Source organism: Taurulus bubalis, assembly GCF_910589615.1.
Source record: "Taurulus bubalis genome assembly, chromosome: 4".
Lineage (NCBI taxonomy): Eukaryota > Metazoa > Chordata > Actinopteri > Perciformes > Cottidae > Taurulus > Taurulus bubalis.
The window spans coordinates 10,320,800-10,338,063 of NC_136592.1; the positions used below are offsets into that span (position 1 = coordinate 10,320,800).

Sequence of the window (17,264 nt, forward strand, 5' to 3'; positions counted from 1 at the left end):
ATACTCCGAACTGCTGTTCGGTGCATAAGCACAAACAACAGTCAGAGCTTTACTCCCTGCAACCCGTAGGCGCAGGGAGGCGACCCTCTTGTTCTCCGGGGAAAACTCCAACATAGCGGCGCTCAGCCGGGGGCTCGTGAGTATCCCCACTCCCGCCCGGCGCCTCTCACCCTGGGCAACTCCAGAAAAGGACAAAGTCCAACCCTTCTCCAGGAGCTTGGTTCCAGAGCCCATGCTGTGCGTGGAGGTGAGCCCAACTAAATCTAGCTGGTACCGCTCCACCTCCTGCACCAGCTCCGGCTCTTTCCCCGCTAGCGAGGTGACGTTCCACGTCCCTAGAGCTAGTCTATGCTGCCGGCGATCGGCTCGCCCAGGTCTCCTGCCTGGCCCGCCGCCCGGTCTGCATAGCACCCGACCCCGATAATTCTCCCCGCGGGTGGTGGGTCCACGGGGTGACTGCTGCTCCATGTTGTTTCTTCGGGCTGAGCCCGACCGGGCCCCATGGGCGAAAGCCCGGCCACCAGACGCTCGCCGACGAGCTCCCCTCCTGGGTCTGGCTCCGGGAGGGTGCCCCGGTTTCCCTTGTCCGGGCGAGGTAACTTTAGTCCGTGGGCTGCAATTCATCAGGGTTTTTTGAAACCTGTATTTAACCTGTATTTTGCAAAAAATCCAGCTCTTCAATTTCTGCAAACGAGCAATGTTAGAAAACCTATTTGTTACAATTGAAAATAGTTGGTAAAGACAAAATAGGAGCATCATGTGCTGTAAATTAAGAAATATACAAATTACTTTACTGCATCATTTCTCTAAACCATTTCTCTAATTGTGTTTATTATGTACTGCTGCTCTCCTGCCCAGACACAACTACATGTGATGTTGTTCATGAGCCTGTATGCTTATTGCTTACACCAAGCGCTCATCCACAGGTGATGTTGATTGTGTCTGACAGTAGGACAAGTTTGAGGTTTGAATTTGACTTCTTGGTCATTAGTTTGCTCGCCTAAAATAGCAAACAACCTTATCATAAGTTAGTTGTTAGCTACCAATGGACACTGTGTTTGTGTGTCGTTCTTTTTCTCAAGCCTCTCTCTATTTACCGTTCATCGCTTCTTGATCCTTTAATTGGTATCAGTTCAGCAGTGCCAGTCATCCTTGCATTTTGCCTTTCTAATCCATGTGATGGTATTTACTGTCTCCTTCATATTAAGTTTTCCGTAGTGGTTATTGAAGTTTTAATCGAGCACTCACCCTCATGATGTGAACTGGCCCCTTCACAGAAGCTGTCTTGAACCATTATTTTGGTGCTTTCTATTCAGCTCCTTAAATAGTTAACACATTGCATCTCTTCAAGGTGACTGCAGAAGGGCTGGAATGTGAAAGGGCAATCTGAGGCGGAGTCACACATTTGTTGAATGGTGTAATGAGCACATGCTTATTATGTCAAACAGTTTCCACTTAATGCAGGCTGAAGGATAACTCTCTTTCAATCGAGTTTGGATGCACATTAACATAGAGAGGCAAACATGTTCTTATCTTATGGCACATTGCTAGTGCCATGCATTATAATTTAGGCATTATTGGAATGATGTGCCATTTCGTTTGATGTAAAGTGTGTGAGTTGAAGGTTGGATTGGGGGTTAGCATCAAATCCAAATCATCACACGTGAATCCTGAATCCTTTTGTGAGATGTATATTTCCCACCTCTGTGTCTCTTACGTCTCTTTGACACAGACACACACACATGCACGTTTTCAATTTGCCTACCTTCTTGAACACAACGACAAATGAAGGGAGAACCCTTGTCCTTAACTATGATGAATACCTTCTCTTTGTGCTGAAAAGATGTACTCTTCAGTTTCACCTTAAGCAAGCTCAATACAGAACAGTACTTGATTAAATCTCATTGGCACTGTTATTTTGATCAAGGACCTTGACAAAAGTGCTAAAATATGGATGTATGTAGTGCTATTATCTTTATAAAATATCTAATGCGACCAAACAACTAAAGTGGACTAAAGTATCCATCAGAACTGTATGCAAGTTGTCTTCTTTTATGTAATTTTACTAATTAACGTATATGAAAATGTTGCCGATTCATACATGGTGTCAAATGTAATTTGTGTCATGTTTTACCAGTCATATAAACATCGACTTTGATTACTGTGTTTAGGTTGTGGACACTGCTGCTCTTTACCTACCACACAGCCTACATACCATTAATGTTCCAAGTTTTGTGATCTGTTATATTCAGAGAGACTATTGAAGGTAGAGAGCGTTTTATTTCTTTGCAGGTATGCTGTAGTTTTAATGGAAAATCTAACCACTAGGCCAAATGAGACAGCATGAAGCAGCTGCATTCCAAAAAATTGTGTTTTTTAGGAGAGCACTTCTGCTATCTTTTTAATTAATATCTGCCTTGAGGCAACTAGTTAGATACAAACAGAAAAGGCCTTGGTGCATAGCAATGGCCTGCAATTTCAGTATGGGGTAAAAAATTCCCTCCATGGTCAAAATGAAAATACATTTGATTGAGTCCTCTTTAAATAATAAATAATTCGACAAATACATAATTTTTAGGTATTTTAATGGGTTCTTTTGGCACTGCATTTTTTGACACAAAGGATTTTACCGTCACAGTGTGTAAAGACAAACAAGACAGACATAAGTCACCCATCAAGAATATTTTAGTTTTAATATTTGTTTTCTATATTCCGAATAACAAATCTCTTCAGCAGCAAAACAACGGTTCAGTTGCCGGTTGTAGGAAGTCTTTCTGTAATTAGGACGTGATCGTCCTGAATGAGCATTTATAAGGATTGCAGTCTGGGAAATTAATTAACTTGAATCCTTAGACAGCAGTATGCCAATTGATGCGGGGAGTCACACAAGCATACAACCATATGTACTTCTGCAATCAAACAGTGATGATGGAATAGTTGCCCGAGATAAATGTAATGGTGTTTCATTAGCTTCCATGGTCTGTCATTTTGTAATGGAAAACATTGAAAAGGACATTCAAAACCCATTCCAAAGCACCAGTACTTTAAGCGGTAGTCCAAAAAGTTTGTTCACTATTCTTCATGAGGAACTAAACCCCATGAGCGAGGTCACAATCTGCCACTGCCAGTGTATGTTCCACTCTGAGCATCTAACACCTAATAGCCATTAATTACAGATTAAGCAAACCCGATTTCACTGAGCAAATGGGGAGCATATAATAATCTCTCTAACCACAGGCCAGTATTGAAGAGACTTCAAATTGGTCTCAGAATGCTTATCTAGCTGAAGGGTGAAGTGCAACATCTTATCTGAGAAACATTAGTACACATCATTTCAAGCACCAATTTATTTGCTTCTGAGCAATCAGAATAAAAAAAACAAACAGCCTAAGCAGTAATTTTTTGTGTGAGCTAATGTAATGAATGAAGAATATGTTGCCCAAAGCAACATTTCAAGTGTGTCTGTGTCTGCTTGGGTACAAGGTGCATGTACATGTCCATTTAGAACCCCAAAACACAATTGAAAAAGCCAATTTTCTATCTTATCCAGCCACTGTGAAAGTAAACAGTGCAATCCTATTTGACAGGGCAAAAGTGGCTGCGTAGATGCTTGAAAGAACAAAAAAGAAACCAGGTACTCAAGGTTATCTCTTGGGAGAAGAGAATTAAATCAAAGCCATGACTAGCAATTCCTCAACCAACTCATAAAAGGACAAGAGCAAACATTATTAGTAATTGCTTTTTTATTTGATCTTTTCATCTTTTTTTCCAGATAGATCACAATGAACACAGCTTTTAGACAATAGCAGTTGAAATAATCCATACAAATGAATGTCTCTGGTCTTTAAACCAGTTGCCCGTAGTAGCATGGAGCCCTATGCTATCAGTGTGGGCTTGGGGGGGAGGGAGGGGGAGGGGAGGGGACAACAACACTGACAAACATTGGGTGCTTGTTTTAACTAACCAAAATGACATGTTGATTCTATGTGTGAAGCAGTGGCCGTTTGTGTGCACCTGCATGAGTCAGAGACCAGAGGCGGTGAGCCACATTCAAAAAGGCCCTGTCCTAATCACTTGGTAAAACCAACAGTCTCAAGTGGGCAACAATAACAAACTCTAGATTTGAGTAATGCACTGAAAACAGTGTATGATGCCAACAGTGTGTAATTAGACAATAATGAGAGGCCTTGCATTATGCTCAATCTCCAACTATGTGTTGACCTCAGCAGCAGCCTCTGCTCTATTAGACCGCAAACAGCCTGAGAGAAGAGGCCATGGCTTTACAGAATACCTTCCATCCACTGGACCCAGCTCATTTCCTGCCCACAGTTTGCGAGGGTAGACAGCGGCTAAGCCAGGGGATCTCCATTCAAGGGGACAGCACTTTAAATGTGCCTGAAGTGTGACAGTGGCTGTTTGTGGCAGCCAGACTGAGCAAAAGACACAGTCCTGAGTCGACCTCTGCACTTTGATTGAATTAATGCCCAAATAAAAAGAGAGACCACGAAAGTATAATTTATCTGCGAGTTGGACGTGAATATATTGTACATGTGTAACAGAAAGCAAATAAGAAAGAAAGTGTTTAGTTAAACAAAAAGGGGCATGAAAGCACATCAAGCGTACACACACACACACACGCACACACAGTAGAGAATGCTTGATCCAGCATGAAGACTAAGCACAATGAGATAGAAAAGAAAAGAAACCATGAAGAAAAGTGTCACATTTATTTGGGTAGTGTTTTGACCTTTCTTTCAACCTTCACAATTAGCCTTAACAATTAAATAAAGTTGCATTTAAATGAAAGGCAGTGTGCTGCTGAAGTGCCCAAGTGTTTGTGTGTGTGTGCGTGCATGCATGTGCATTTGCACACATATAACAGCATTTTTGTCAAGATCACAGTCACAGTGCACACTTTGAAAAGCACAATTTAACTAATTGTATGATGTGAATGTCAGACTTGCTTAATTCATCCAGATATTTGAGAGCGAAAGCAAAAAAAGTTTCATTTAAAAATAACCATGAATATTTTATTCCTCCGTCAATTCTTCCAAGCCCTCTCTAAAAACAGCCTCTGCCATCTCCCAGGAAAAGAGCAAGGGTAAACCGAAACCAAATACTTTGCAGACGAAAGAGAGGAGAAAAGCTAACAGTTGCTTTCCTCCCTTAGAGGCGAGAAAGCAAACAGCTGAAGAGAACAAAAGTAAGCAAATGAATAGTGAAATGAAAAATAGATGGCAAGTAGGCAATAAATTCAGAAAAATTGCAGAATGACAGGAGAATGTCCAAACATGTATCTCGATTAAGAAAAGGAAATACCAAAATACTCAGATGTGACATGTCTGCGAGATACAACGCATTCTATCTGCTGTCAAGAGTCCAACTCAGCTCAGAAACACTTTACGATAAACACACCAGAGGCCCCATGAATGTAAGTCACTGTTCCCTCTCATGGCTGCATCGAACATAGATTTGGTGATTGTAGTCATATTTTCCAAAACACATCTAGTCTAATAGCCTACTGTTCTGCTTTTTATTTACTATCAGAGTATATTAGAAAAAGCACCTCCCTTATTTCAGAGAGTGGCCGAAATGTGCCAAAATTTTCAAAAATAAATGTCTGTATCATTTCTTTTAAGAAAGCCTGAATGTGAAGACACTTGGTTGTATAAACCGTGTACCTAAACAGCTAAGACATCAAATCCAAAGTAACTTTTGATAGAATTTCAGATGTTTCTCTGCAAAATATGATAATTCTAACATGTATTGAGAAGGAGAACATACATAAACAACACAGACTACTGAAAAAGAACCTCTTTTGGTCCTTAATAGAAAAATGCACATTCTGGTGGACCAGGGCTTTATAAGCAGTCACAAGCTCCACAGATACAACAAGCTCTTCGCAGAGACAGTAAGGCAGTTTTATGATCACCAAGGAAACGACTCCACTTTCAATATGGCAGGTTTCTTTTTTGGAAGAAAAAAAAAAAAAAAGTAAAAACATATGGAACACAAGAGATACGCATACTACTTATTGTTAAAGAAAATAGCTGCCCTGTAAAAATCTGCTCAGTAAAAATATTCAAACTGTTATCTTGTGGTTGTTGCTTTTTGTTGTTGAATTGTATTCTAAATCAGCTGGCTCATTAAGCTTCAACAGTTATTGTATTCGATCCGGCTGGACCTTTGGGTAAAAAGAGGCGACATCTCAAAAGCACTGAAGCCAGCCTGCAAAGACGCAGAATAGAGAGGAAAAAAGAAACACCAACAAAAACCCAAACTAAAGCAAACTCACAGAGTTCGACAGCTACTAAGGCAACTTTTGCCAAATACAATATAAGCCCATGTATATTGCAACACAACTATATATTAATTTAATAAAATACACAATATAGCTTTTGTACACATAACAATTTGGCTCAAATGCACAGAAATTGCAATAAAATCAATAAAAATATGTCAGTTTTTTTATGTAAACACATCTAAATTGGATACATTTACACATATAATGATATTATGTATAGTGATAATGTGAAGGGACAATTTCTTGTTATTTATATTTTTGGATATTTGTCTTCGAAACAATGGCAGTGTCCTTTGCAGTTCTTTGAGTTAATGCCCCACACTTGACCTTAACTCAAGGACACTTTTTTCTGAGATTCCTCATTTATTTTTTTTTCTTATAAAATTTATAAATATGTAGTTAATATTTGGACACTATACATGAATTGATACATATGGTCATCTATATAATCATATAGATTTCATCTTTTCACAGTTGAGGAAAAAATGTCCCTTTTTATACAACCTGTGATTGCCTTAAGGCATAGTCACACACACATGATAATTCACTGTACACAAGGGACTGAAAGCTGATGATGTTCATGTATAAGACAATTACACAGATGGCCAGTTGTGTGCAAGCATTAGTGTATTGTGTGTGTGTGTGTGTGTGTGTTTGTTGGGGCATCAGTGCATGTGAGCGTGTCAACACGTGTATGAGCAAAGTGTAGTGCGCGTGTGTAAAATGTGTGTACAATTGGTGCATGCAACTACACCAGTTAGCAACATGAATGTTTAAATAGAGGCGTGAGACAGACACAGCTTACACATGTGGCTACAAGTGACAGGTGAACATGGTTACACTGTTAATAATCCTCCTTCAGCGTAGCAATTAAGCCCCTCCGTCTCCAAGTCCAGAACCAATCCCTGCGAACACACACCTGATTAACCAGTCGCTCGACGTTCAGATACAGTATCCATCACACATTAAACACCTATATTTAAGTCAAGAGAGATAAGGTTGTTTTGTGTATTTCGGTCTTTCACAATTTGTTTCACTGTTTTCGCATCGATTGTCATGTCTGACCATTAATAGTCCTTTTTAATTCAGTTTCTATAGCCATCACACATAACAGAAATCCACCTACACACACTTAGATATGTAGGATTTCACAAAAGACCATGAACAACACACTTATGAGCTGGTGGGCACTTAGATAATAGCTTGCGAGGTGCCAGAAGCATAAGCCTCTGCAATTTGCTTAAGAATCCGAAACAAAAAGAGTTTATAAATTCAGCAGAATTCAGATGTTTGTTACCCAGTTCCTTTTTGTTGGTTGGGATCCGAACACCAAACTGGTGCCAAATGACTGACATATTAAATGTTCCCATCGTCCGTCCAATGTCGGGATTTTGCAACAACAAATACAGTGAAAAGAGCTCATATCAGAAGAGCCGTTGAACCTTTTTCCTTTATTTTGGTGACAGTTTTGGCGTGAGAGTTTTTAGAATAGCATTATATTCCTCTCTCTACCTCTCTTTTTTTGCAGTCATGTGTGTCACTTCCTGAGTGTTCCAGTGGCCTCACTTCCTCTGCAGTCCTGCAATAGTTTGTCGATGTCTCTCACCACCTGGTCGGCGTCCATTCTATCACGGCTCCCGTCCGGCTCGACCTGCTCCAGAACACACTCCATTTCCCCCGTCGCCTCTTGGCTGATCCTAGAGCGGGCCTCTGCGAGCACCTTGGCCACCGGGTCTGAGGGAGGCAAAGGTGGGTAGACCCCCTGGTCTCTGGTTTGTTTGGTTGGTGACAGGTACTGACCGTCAGGAGGCCCGTAGTGGCCGGAGCACGTGGCAGGAGGCGGTTTGCCTTCAGCTCCGTCAGCTGGGCTTTTGACTGAAGAGCAGGGAGACATGGTGGAGCAGCCCTTGGTGGGACTGCTGGATGCTGAAGGTACCTCTTGGAGCAGTGGGCTGAGGGCTCGTTTCGCCTTCAAGTAGGGCTTAACGTTCGCGACCAGGATGGTGTGGTCACGCCTCTCTTTTCCAAATGTACAGAACGTCTTCTTGCCATTGGGGTTGACTGTCTCGTAGGTCTCCGTCTCAGGCACAGTCTCCATACCTGCTGGCACGAACATATTGTTGCGGTAGTCAACACCTTCTGCCTGGTTTCCTCCAGCGGGGAACTGGGGCATCCAGCAGCGGTCAGAATGACCCAGTACTCGGCACTCCTCCGTACAATTCACACAGTCCTCGTCTGCAAGATAGAAAAAAAGGGAGGGGATGGATGGAGAAGAAAGAGATATTTAGGTCAGCAGTGTAGAAGAGGAGAGAGTAAAACCACACAGCGAGAGGGTAATAGAATCATAGTGCCATTATGAAACTGAACTGTACAAAGAGTTGGAGCCCAAAGTTAATGAAAGGATGTAAAAAGGGAAGAGCCAGCTAAGGATGTCTCATTCCAAACACACATGCAAATGCACACACACACACACACACACACACACACACACACACACACACACACACACACATACACACACACACCTTTCCAAGGGACTGGGGGACACCTGCTTGCATTTTTCAAAGCTCTGATCAAGGGGATGGCAGAGCATACAGAAGGGTTGGGGAGGGAGCGGGAGAAAAACAACAACAGTTGAGGTTTGGCAAAGGCATAGTGGCGTTATCATAAATTCATGTCAGTGGGCTTTGAAGACCTCCCTAGACAGAGAGCCTGTGCCAAATGGCTTGTGCATCTTCCCCATGTGTTTGTGCCTGTTTATTTGTGTGCTCCTGTTGTTGTTGTGTGTGCATGCGTGTGTGTAGAAGTGTGTGTTTGTGTTCCCGTCTTTCATCTCTATTCAGAGAGATGAGCACTCTGGCTGATTATTGGAGTGTTCATGCCTGTGTCAAACAGATCCCAAACTTGGATTAAAACAAATAATCATGAAATAAAAAAGAGGAGCCCGTTTATTTTCTCCTCTTGGGCATGAAGTGAAGAAAAGAGAAAAGAAATGAAGCATCTGTTGTCCCACTAATGGAATATTTCCATTGGCCAGGTGGGATGAAACCAAGAGAAGAGAACCAAGAGAGTCTGAATAGATGAGATGGTATAGTTGGGACAAGATGAATGGAACTAGTTCCTTTTTTTCTCATCCTCATCCACACAGCAGAGAGTGTAATGCACAGTAATGGTTTAGTTACAACTAACTGATGAAAAGATATTAACACTGATTATATCTTCTGTTTGTCTGCAGCAGCGTGTGCACATACTGCTCGACACGTTTCAGTATGAGGCCTTTACAAACCTCTATCAATCTTTCCATTAGATAAAAAAAAAAGGTAAAGGCTAGACGGACCCAAAGATTAAATTAAATAGCAGCATTGAACAATGTTTTCCAGTAAAACCAAAAGGTTGCTTGCACAGTCTTCTAAACAAATGCAGCAGCTCAAAACAATGTGGTCTTGGTTCTGAGATGTGCAATGCATCTCTGCCTGTTTGTGGAGCCAATCACTGCAGACAAACGCCACACTTCCAATTTCTTAAAGCAATACATTAGTTGCTTGTTTTTGGAACATAAACAGAACTAAGGTCGCTTTCTTTGTTCATAGAAATTAGGCAAGTGTATCGGAGCTTAAAACCGACATTGTTGATGTTCGATAGAGCCTAATGGAAGTGTCAATAGCACAAGTGGTAGACAGTAATATTGGAGATAAAAGTCATATATTTCACAATTCCATGTTTTGTAATGAACAGAAAACAACTTTGTCACATTTCACCTCCCCTGTTGTTAATGGTTTAAACCTATATTCCTCATGATGAATTCACACCAAAAGCGTTACTCGCGTCAGTTTACTCGCGTCAGTTTACTATACAATAAAGCTGTGTTCACACCAAAAGCGTTGCAAATGTTACTCGCACCTGAAAGGGGGCGTGGTTTATCTCTGTGGCATCTCCATAAAAACAGTTACCGTTTCCTTCATCCACCATGGAAATAACCACTAGTTCTGCTTTATACTTGTTGTGTAAATTCCACATACGTCGGAACATCAAACTCCATTGTGTCTGGGTTCAAAATATTATCCGTAGTCTCACAGCGTCTGAATGACGGCCGCTACCAGCGCTGCTTCAGGCGGACCAGCAGCAGTTTGATTCAGCAACGGCAAGACGGCGGCTATGACGGGCGGAACTTCTCAACGGCGATTGGCTTACGCCCCGCAAATCTTTCGTCAAGCGCGCCATTCGCGCCACCCGGCGGAAAATTCACTTTTTCACAACCATTCACGTCTGTGCATTGACTTTGCATGTAATCTACTCGCGCGTCAAATTCACAACACATTCTAACGCATTAGAATGAGGCTACTCAAAGATAACAACACGTTGTTTAGGAGCTGTATAGCCACCCCACCAATTCCATTATTCCATTATGCAATGCATGGGCCTTTACAGTATGGCGGGTATGCTGCTGTAACGACCTCAAACGCGGGACAAATACAATCTTTCATTGATGCAAATGAGCGGGCAGAGTGGATGTGCTTGAGTGCTTTTGGCGAGGCTTTCTTTGCTGTGCTGCGGGTCAGCAGCCCAGATTCCTGAGAGACTGCCCTCCTAAGCTGTAGAGATGAGCTTAACACTTCACAAATGTTTGAAGAAGCCACACAGCGCTGGCAAAGAGAGCCTGACATTTCCTATGTCGAGGCAGTCATCTGAAGAGGAAATAAGGTGAGCCGGAAAAGCGGATTCCGGACCACTTTGAGATTGACTACATCTAAATGCTGTGTGTGAGAGAAGGAATTCATTCGCACACACTCGGAAGCACATTTGTCTGCGTGTGCCTGTGTTTGCGCACAAGTGATTCAAGATTTGAGTGAGAAAGAACGAACACGTCGGAAGCACAAAGATCGATGATTCGGACGGAAGCTTGTACATAAATAATACAAACCTGAATACACTTTCCGAGCCGAGCACGCCACAATCCATCACTGAGCCACAAAATATAGACCCTACGTGTAACCAAGCTTAACTGCTCGACAACCACTGCCCCTCACACACCCACCTCGCAGGCATTCCAGACACACACAATTAACTTGGCCCCAACAATGTCTTCATGCTCTCAGAGGTGATTGTCCATTCACCGTGTGCATATTAAAGCATAAATAATCCATGGAGACATATTTCCCTCTATTTAGTCGGAGGAAACCTCTGATAGATTATTTATGTCTCTGCTGCACGTTCAACCTTGAGGCAGTCTCGTATCTATGGTTAACAATATGACATATGAGCACAGGGGTGACATTCATCTCCCTCCGTCCGTCCCTCCCTTTCTCTCTCCATCCCTCTCTTTCTTCACAACGGCTCCACCAGCTCTCTGGGATGGGCAACAGAAGCTTCCACCAAGGGCACATTTGCCTGTGATGATTTGGCTCCAAGGGATGAGCTCAGTTGCTTCCTCTCCAGTTTCCCTTTCAGCTCTGTGTGTGGTCCAAGATGAATTACACTGATGGATACACTCAAACATGCAATCAATTGTCACAATTTGATTTAGCTCTCGGTCAATGATTGGATTTGGAACAATGATAAAGGACACTAATAATCAATCATAATAATATGCAATAAATCATTAAGACAAATAATTATATTACCATATTAACTATGACCAAACAAGCATTACTATTTATCCATTCCCTAAGGCAAATCTCTTTAATGTTTTATGTTATGTAATGATATCCTATTAGTAGATGCCCTCAATATATCATTGCATTATTTTTTTGCAACATTACTGCTTTCATTTTGCAGATGAAATTATTTCTTAGTACTTGTTGCAAAATCAAAAACCTCAAGATACCTTGAACCACAAGATTGAAATCTGTGTTAAACAAATTGTTTTTTGTTTGTATTTTTTATCTTTCAGTGGCCAATTCTTTTTTTGTTGTTGTTTTTTTAAATCAAGTTTGCAATCTCGGGCAGTGATATTGAATGGTGAAATAAAAAGATGTCCTTTTAATCGATTCTTCCAAACAAGACTTGAAAAGGACAGTACAAATTTTAACTACATTGACCCTGAACCAAAGGTAAACAACAAGGTAAGATGCAATGATATGCAGCAATCATTTTGAATTCATCCATATAAAGTGTGACCAAGACATCTGAGACGTCAGAGAGAAGAGAAGAGGCAACATTCTGCTTCACTTACAAGGAGAGCGTCACTGAAAGTCTGACTGAATTGCCCGACAGGCAGACACGGTTGATGTTTGTATCTTTAAATTCCTATTGGAGACACTTGACCTGGATCCTTGATTGAAATCAGATATTTATTACACCTCTATTGCCAACAAAAAAAGTGTAATTAACTCTGCACTCTCTTTTGTACTTGTGAATACTTCTTCTTTTCTTTTTTTTTTTACAGCAAGCAACCAGAGATATCTCACTACCTCTCTGGCAGGATTAATTGCCTTGCTTTAGGGCAGAATAGCAAGACTGCGTAACAATGAGTGAGATAGGGCGGCTATGTAGCTGCCTGTTATCTTTAAAAGCACATGAAACAGATATAAAAAAGTAGCTACGCTGCTCTAAGAAATCTGTGCCAAATGGCAAAAGGACACACAGTCAAAGAAATCTTGACAAATTCAGAAAGTCCATTCTTTTTGCAATGCCGCTTAATTAGGGAGAAAAAGTAAATTGTGTTCAACGTGTTTATTTATCAGATACTGCCTCATGCCAGCACCCGGGCTGAGATAGGCTCGTGAAAACTAAAGATAGATGAATGAAGGATTTGTTAAATACTTTCTGAACCAATGAGGGGCCTTATCTAAAATACAAAACAAAAACAACACTCCATACAAGTATCTCTTTACGTATAATTTGAATAAAGAATTTAAATAAATAATTCCATATACAAGCAGAGTAGAGCATCTAAAATGTAGTGTGGTGCGCTTTCCCGAGGCAAAGACTAAATAACAGAAAACTACATCTATTGTGCATTTAAATTGTAGGTAGCTGTAATCACGACACTGAATGTGTATGAGTTAATTTATGAAAATTTTACTTTTGTTAAAAAACAGAACAAAAAACCCATGCAAGTGCAGATTCAACAGAAAAAAGCACAGTAAAGAACCGAGAACACACACACACGCACACACACACACGCACACACACACACACACACACACACACACACACACACACACACACACACACACACACACACACACACACACACACACACCTCTATCACAACCCCACTTGATATGATTCACAACCCAGCGTCCACTGTAAAATGTCAAGATGGAATGAGATTGATATTAAAAAAACTCCAATAACCCAAAGGGGCCAGGAATAAATGCTGAAAAAAAAAAACTATTTAATGCAGTTAAACCCAGCAGACCACTACATTGTGTGTTCATCATGAGAGTTATCAGTATCATGAAAAGCTCCCGCAGCCATCTCAACATCACAGCAATGTTGAAGATGCTTCTTCTACCGTGCCATGAAATGCCTCTCATCTCTTTCCACATACAAAAATAAATAAAAAATGTCCCTCTGTTATTCTTCCAGAAAAAGGCTTTCGCTAAAGTAACACTTAATTAAAGCTGCAAGCAGCTGTGAGCGGGTCCTCGGTTATCCCGGCACGTTTGGGGTAACCGGCACGTTTGGGGTAACCGGCAGGTCGCCGACTGGCCTCAGAAGGAAACCGGCCAAACCCATGCATGGTCTCAACAAGAGCAGGGATCAGCAATTCATTTTTACAGTTTAACCCTGGCAGCGCAGTAGAGCTACTTAGGTTTCAGCGTCACTGGCATCCGTCATGGTTCCAAATTACACGGGCGAAAGGCATGCTGGGAAAGACTGTCTCAGCGTTGGGCGGCGAACAGCTGTTTGTGTGGCGTGTCTTCCGGTCTGTCTCTTCTTGTTTTGTTTTGTGCGCGAGCGTTACCCAGCATGCAATTGGGCGCTGTCATTTTTATTTAAATCCGATGCTGTTTGGCTGATTTCCTTTGGCCAGTAGGTGGCGCTAGTGGGTTGCTATGAATATATAAGTATCTTATATTTAAGCAATAAGGTACCATGTGATTTACTGATCAGGCTGGTTGAAAGCGTCGAGGGTGACACACACACACACACACACACACACACACACACACCATGTTTCTCTATGTAAAGATTACACCAGGTCATTTAAATTGCCTGTAATTGGGATACAGTTTGGCTGATTTCCTTTGGCCAGTGGGTGGCGCTATGACAATCTGAACATTTGTCATGTACATGTCCTCAGGCATGGACCAGTATCATGCATGAGGAGTATTGGGGTAATAGCATCATGTATGGAGGAGTTACAACAGCTTTCTCTCATATAGCGGTTAGCTCAAAGTAGGCGCGTCTTTGCGTCCCCGTAAACGTCAATTCCCAAAAGTGAAAACGCGCACAGAGCACAAGCCATACTCCTGAGGGTCTTGATATCACTTTAGAACAGCATTTAAGTCGATTGTATGAAATTTGTAGGAGGAGTAGTATTTGGCGTAAATGCAAACATGTGCTAAAATTAGCATAAATGGGCCGAAAATGGCAAATTGGCCGAAGTACTGTAGCGCCCCCATTGTTCAAATGGGACGACGGATTTATTGCAAGTTAGGGGATGCGATGTGCACATATACCCCAAGTTTGGAGTCGTTTGTTCAAATAGTTTTAATGTTATGAGTGTTTAAAAACAAGACACGCCCCTAAGAGGCTAATTGGTCGATATCTCCTTAACGAAATGAGATATCCAAGAAATTTCAACGCATCATTGATGATCCAGTGTCATTTATGATAACTACCAAGTTTGGTATGAAAAGGACCTAGCGTTTAGTAGAAAAGTGCAAATTCGTGTTTTTAAAAAAATTCAAGATGGCGGAAAATATTCCTAGGCGGACTTTATGGGTCTGAGAGGCTTTTTTGTAGAGCAGGTGGAGACGGACATGTGTGAATTTTTTCAAGTCAAAAAAACATTCTGGGCGAGGGGCGTCGCCGGTCCAACTTGCAGGGGGCGCTAGAGAGTCATTTTTTGGAACTTTTTTCCCCGGCTTTAATACATCGCGTTTCTCACCAGGCTTAACAGGTGTTCCAAATTTGGTGAGTTTTCGAATATGACAAGTCCACCAAAAAGCAGTCCAAATGAGAAAAATAATAATCATGAATAATAATAACCCTTTGTATTTCAATAGGGTCCTACTCGGACTGACTACATCAGTCGCTCGGACCCTAATTAGCAAGGGCCACGGGACACGTAGAATCACACACAGGTGGGAAAGAAGGCACAAGGTTCTCCCCCAACACATTAATCGCAAGCAACTGGTCACCATTCCTTGAATCCTGAGTTGTTGTTTTCTTCTCCTCTCAAAGATTGAATTTTTCAAACTTTCAGGGTGGAAGCTTTCAGTGCAGTGCATGAAGGATGTGCACCTAAATCTGCGAGTGTAAAAATGTGCCTGTGTATCAGTGTGTGTCATAAAGCATGGTGTGATTTCCCTAAACACCCTTTTCTCCCTCCAGACGCCTGCCCCCCCTGGCCCTGCATGCCCATCCCTCCTCGCTTTATTACCCAGCCCTGTGATTAATGTCCCTCTGTCACACACTGTGGTTCCTGTGGTGGGAGGGAGAGAGGAACCAGGAGAGAGCTGAACACTAGCGAAGCAGCAGCAGCAGCAAGCTGAACACACAAACCCGTGGTAAGAGAGTTCAGGAAGTTCAAAAAGAAGGGGTAGGAAAGTAAAAAAAAAGAGCTACAAACAAACCTACAACACATTATAATAAGAATTTAGCACTCACCACAGTGCTGGTGAATCATCTTTACCATTTTACCACACCTGGTGCTACTAAAAGCACTCTATGTGTTACTAAAAGCTACCTATGAATGGAGAATGATCCCAGATAATGTGTGTGTGTGTGTTCTTGTTTGTCGAGGTTGTGTTGTCGTGAATATCCCCCAACCCACCCAAGGTGGACAGGAGGAAAGGCAGCTGACGAATTGTGCAGAGCATCTGTGACAGACCATGACTGCACCTGTTCACCTGAGGGAGCTCACAGTGTGTGTTTGGGTGTGCATGCATGTGTGTGTTATTGTGCTTTTAATCTCCTCCCCTACTGCTATCAAGCCCAGCTGATCCATGCAACTCCCACAATCAGGGTGACTAAATATTTGGACTGCACAGATGAGAGTCTCCACTCTGACTGAGCCGAATGTTTAGTAAATATCTTACGGCTTCCCAGGTCGGCAGTCTACTGAAAATAACTTTGGGCGCCGGTGAACGAAGATTTTTCATTTCTAAGAGATATGTTTAAGACAGAAGAGCACATTTATTTCCTAAATACAAAAAACTAATGTTGTATTCTCTGTCAAGGCATTTTACAGTTGCCACTTTTTGAATTTTTTAATAAAATATCTCCTGTTTTATTGAGAAACTCTGCTTAAATATTTATTCTGCTGTGAGTTTAGTTGAGCTTGACACAGTCTCCAAAGAAATCAAAATGTTATATTTCTCATCAATTCAGATATCGAGCGAGTTATTTATGTCTTCTCCTTATGCATTGGTGTGGTGAAAATGAGCACATTACTCAGGTGTATTGTTGAATCTGATATTGTTAAGATTCTAGAGCAGAGCGGTGCTGTAAAAGCAGGTTGTTCTCTACAGTTGGCAAGTCTATTGTGTCAACATTATTTCAAGAGATTGCAATACAATAGTATTTCCATGAAAATGCGGTTTTGGTGCATCCTCCATACTTTGCTGTGAGTCCTGCAACTTACACTGGCCTACTTCCTGGCGTGAAATCAGTAAACAGCAGTTACTGGTGCCCATGATGTGATTTTAAATGGTCATTTGGAGTAAAGTGTGTTTTAAAATGCATTAATACCTTTTTTTTCTGGTTAAGCTCTCTCTGGTAATATAGCTGTATTCTCTGGCAATATAGCTATATCCAATTGAAAAAAAAATCCATAATATAATGT

At 41.6% G+C, this 17,264-nt stretch overlaps 1 protein-coding gene across 1 annotated transcript in view; it reads right to left on the bottom strand.

Moving 5' to 3' along the window:
- Positions 1–7,841: 7,841 nt before the first annotated feature.
- Positions 7,842–17,264, bottom strand: part of pcdh17 (protocadherin 17) — a gene marked incomplete at both ends in the record, with an annotated part of 50,933 nt that continues 41,510 nt past the window's right edge. Inside the window, one exon of the mRNA XM_079217269.1 lies at positions 7,842–8,539. Within this exon, the coding sequence (XP_079073395.1) occupies positions 7,842–8,539 (698 nt within the window). The remainder of the gene's footprint in view (positions 8,540–17,264) is intronic.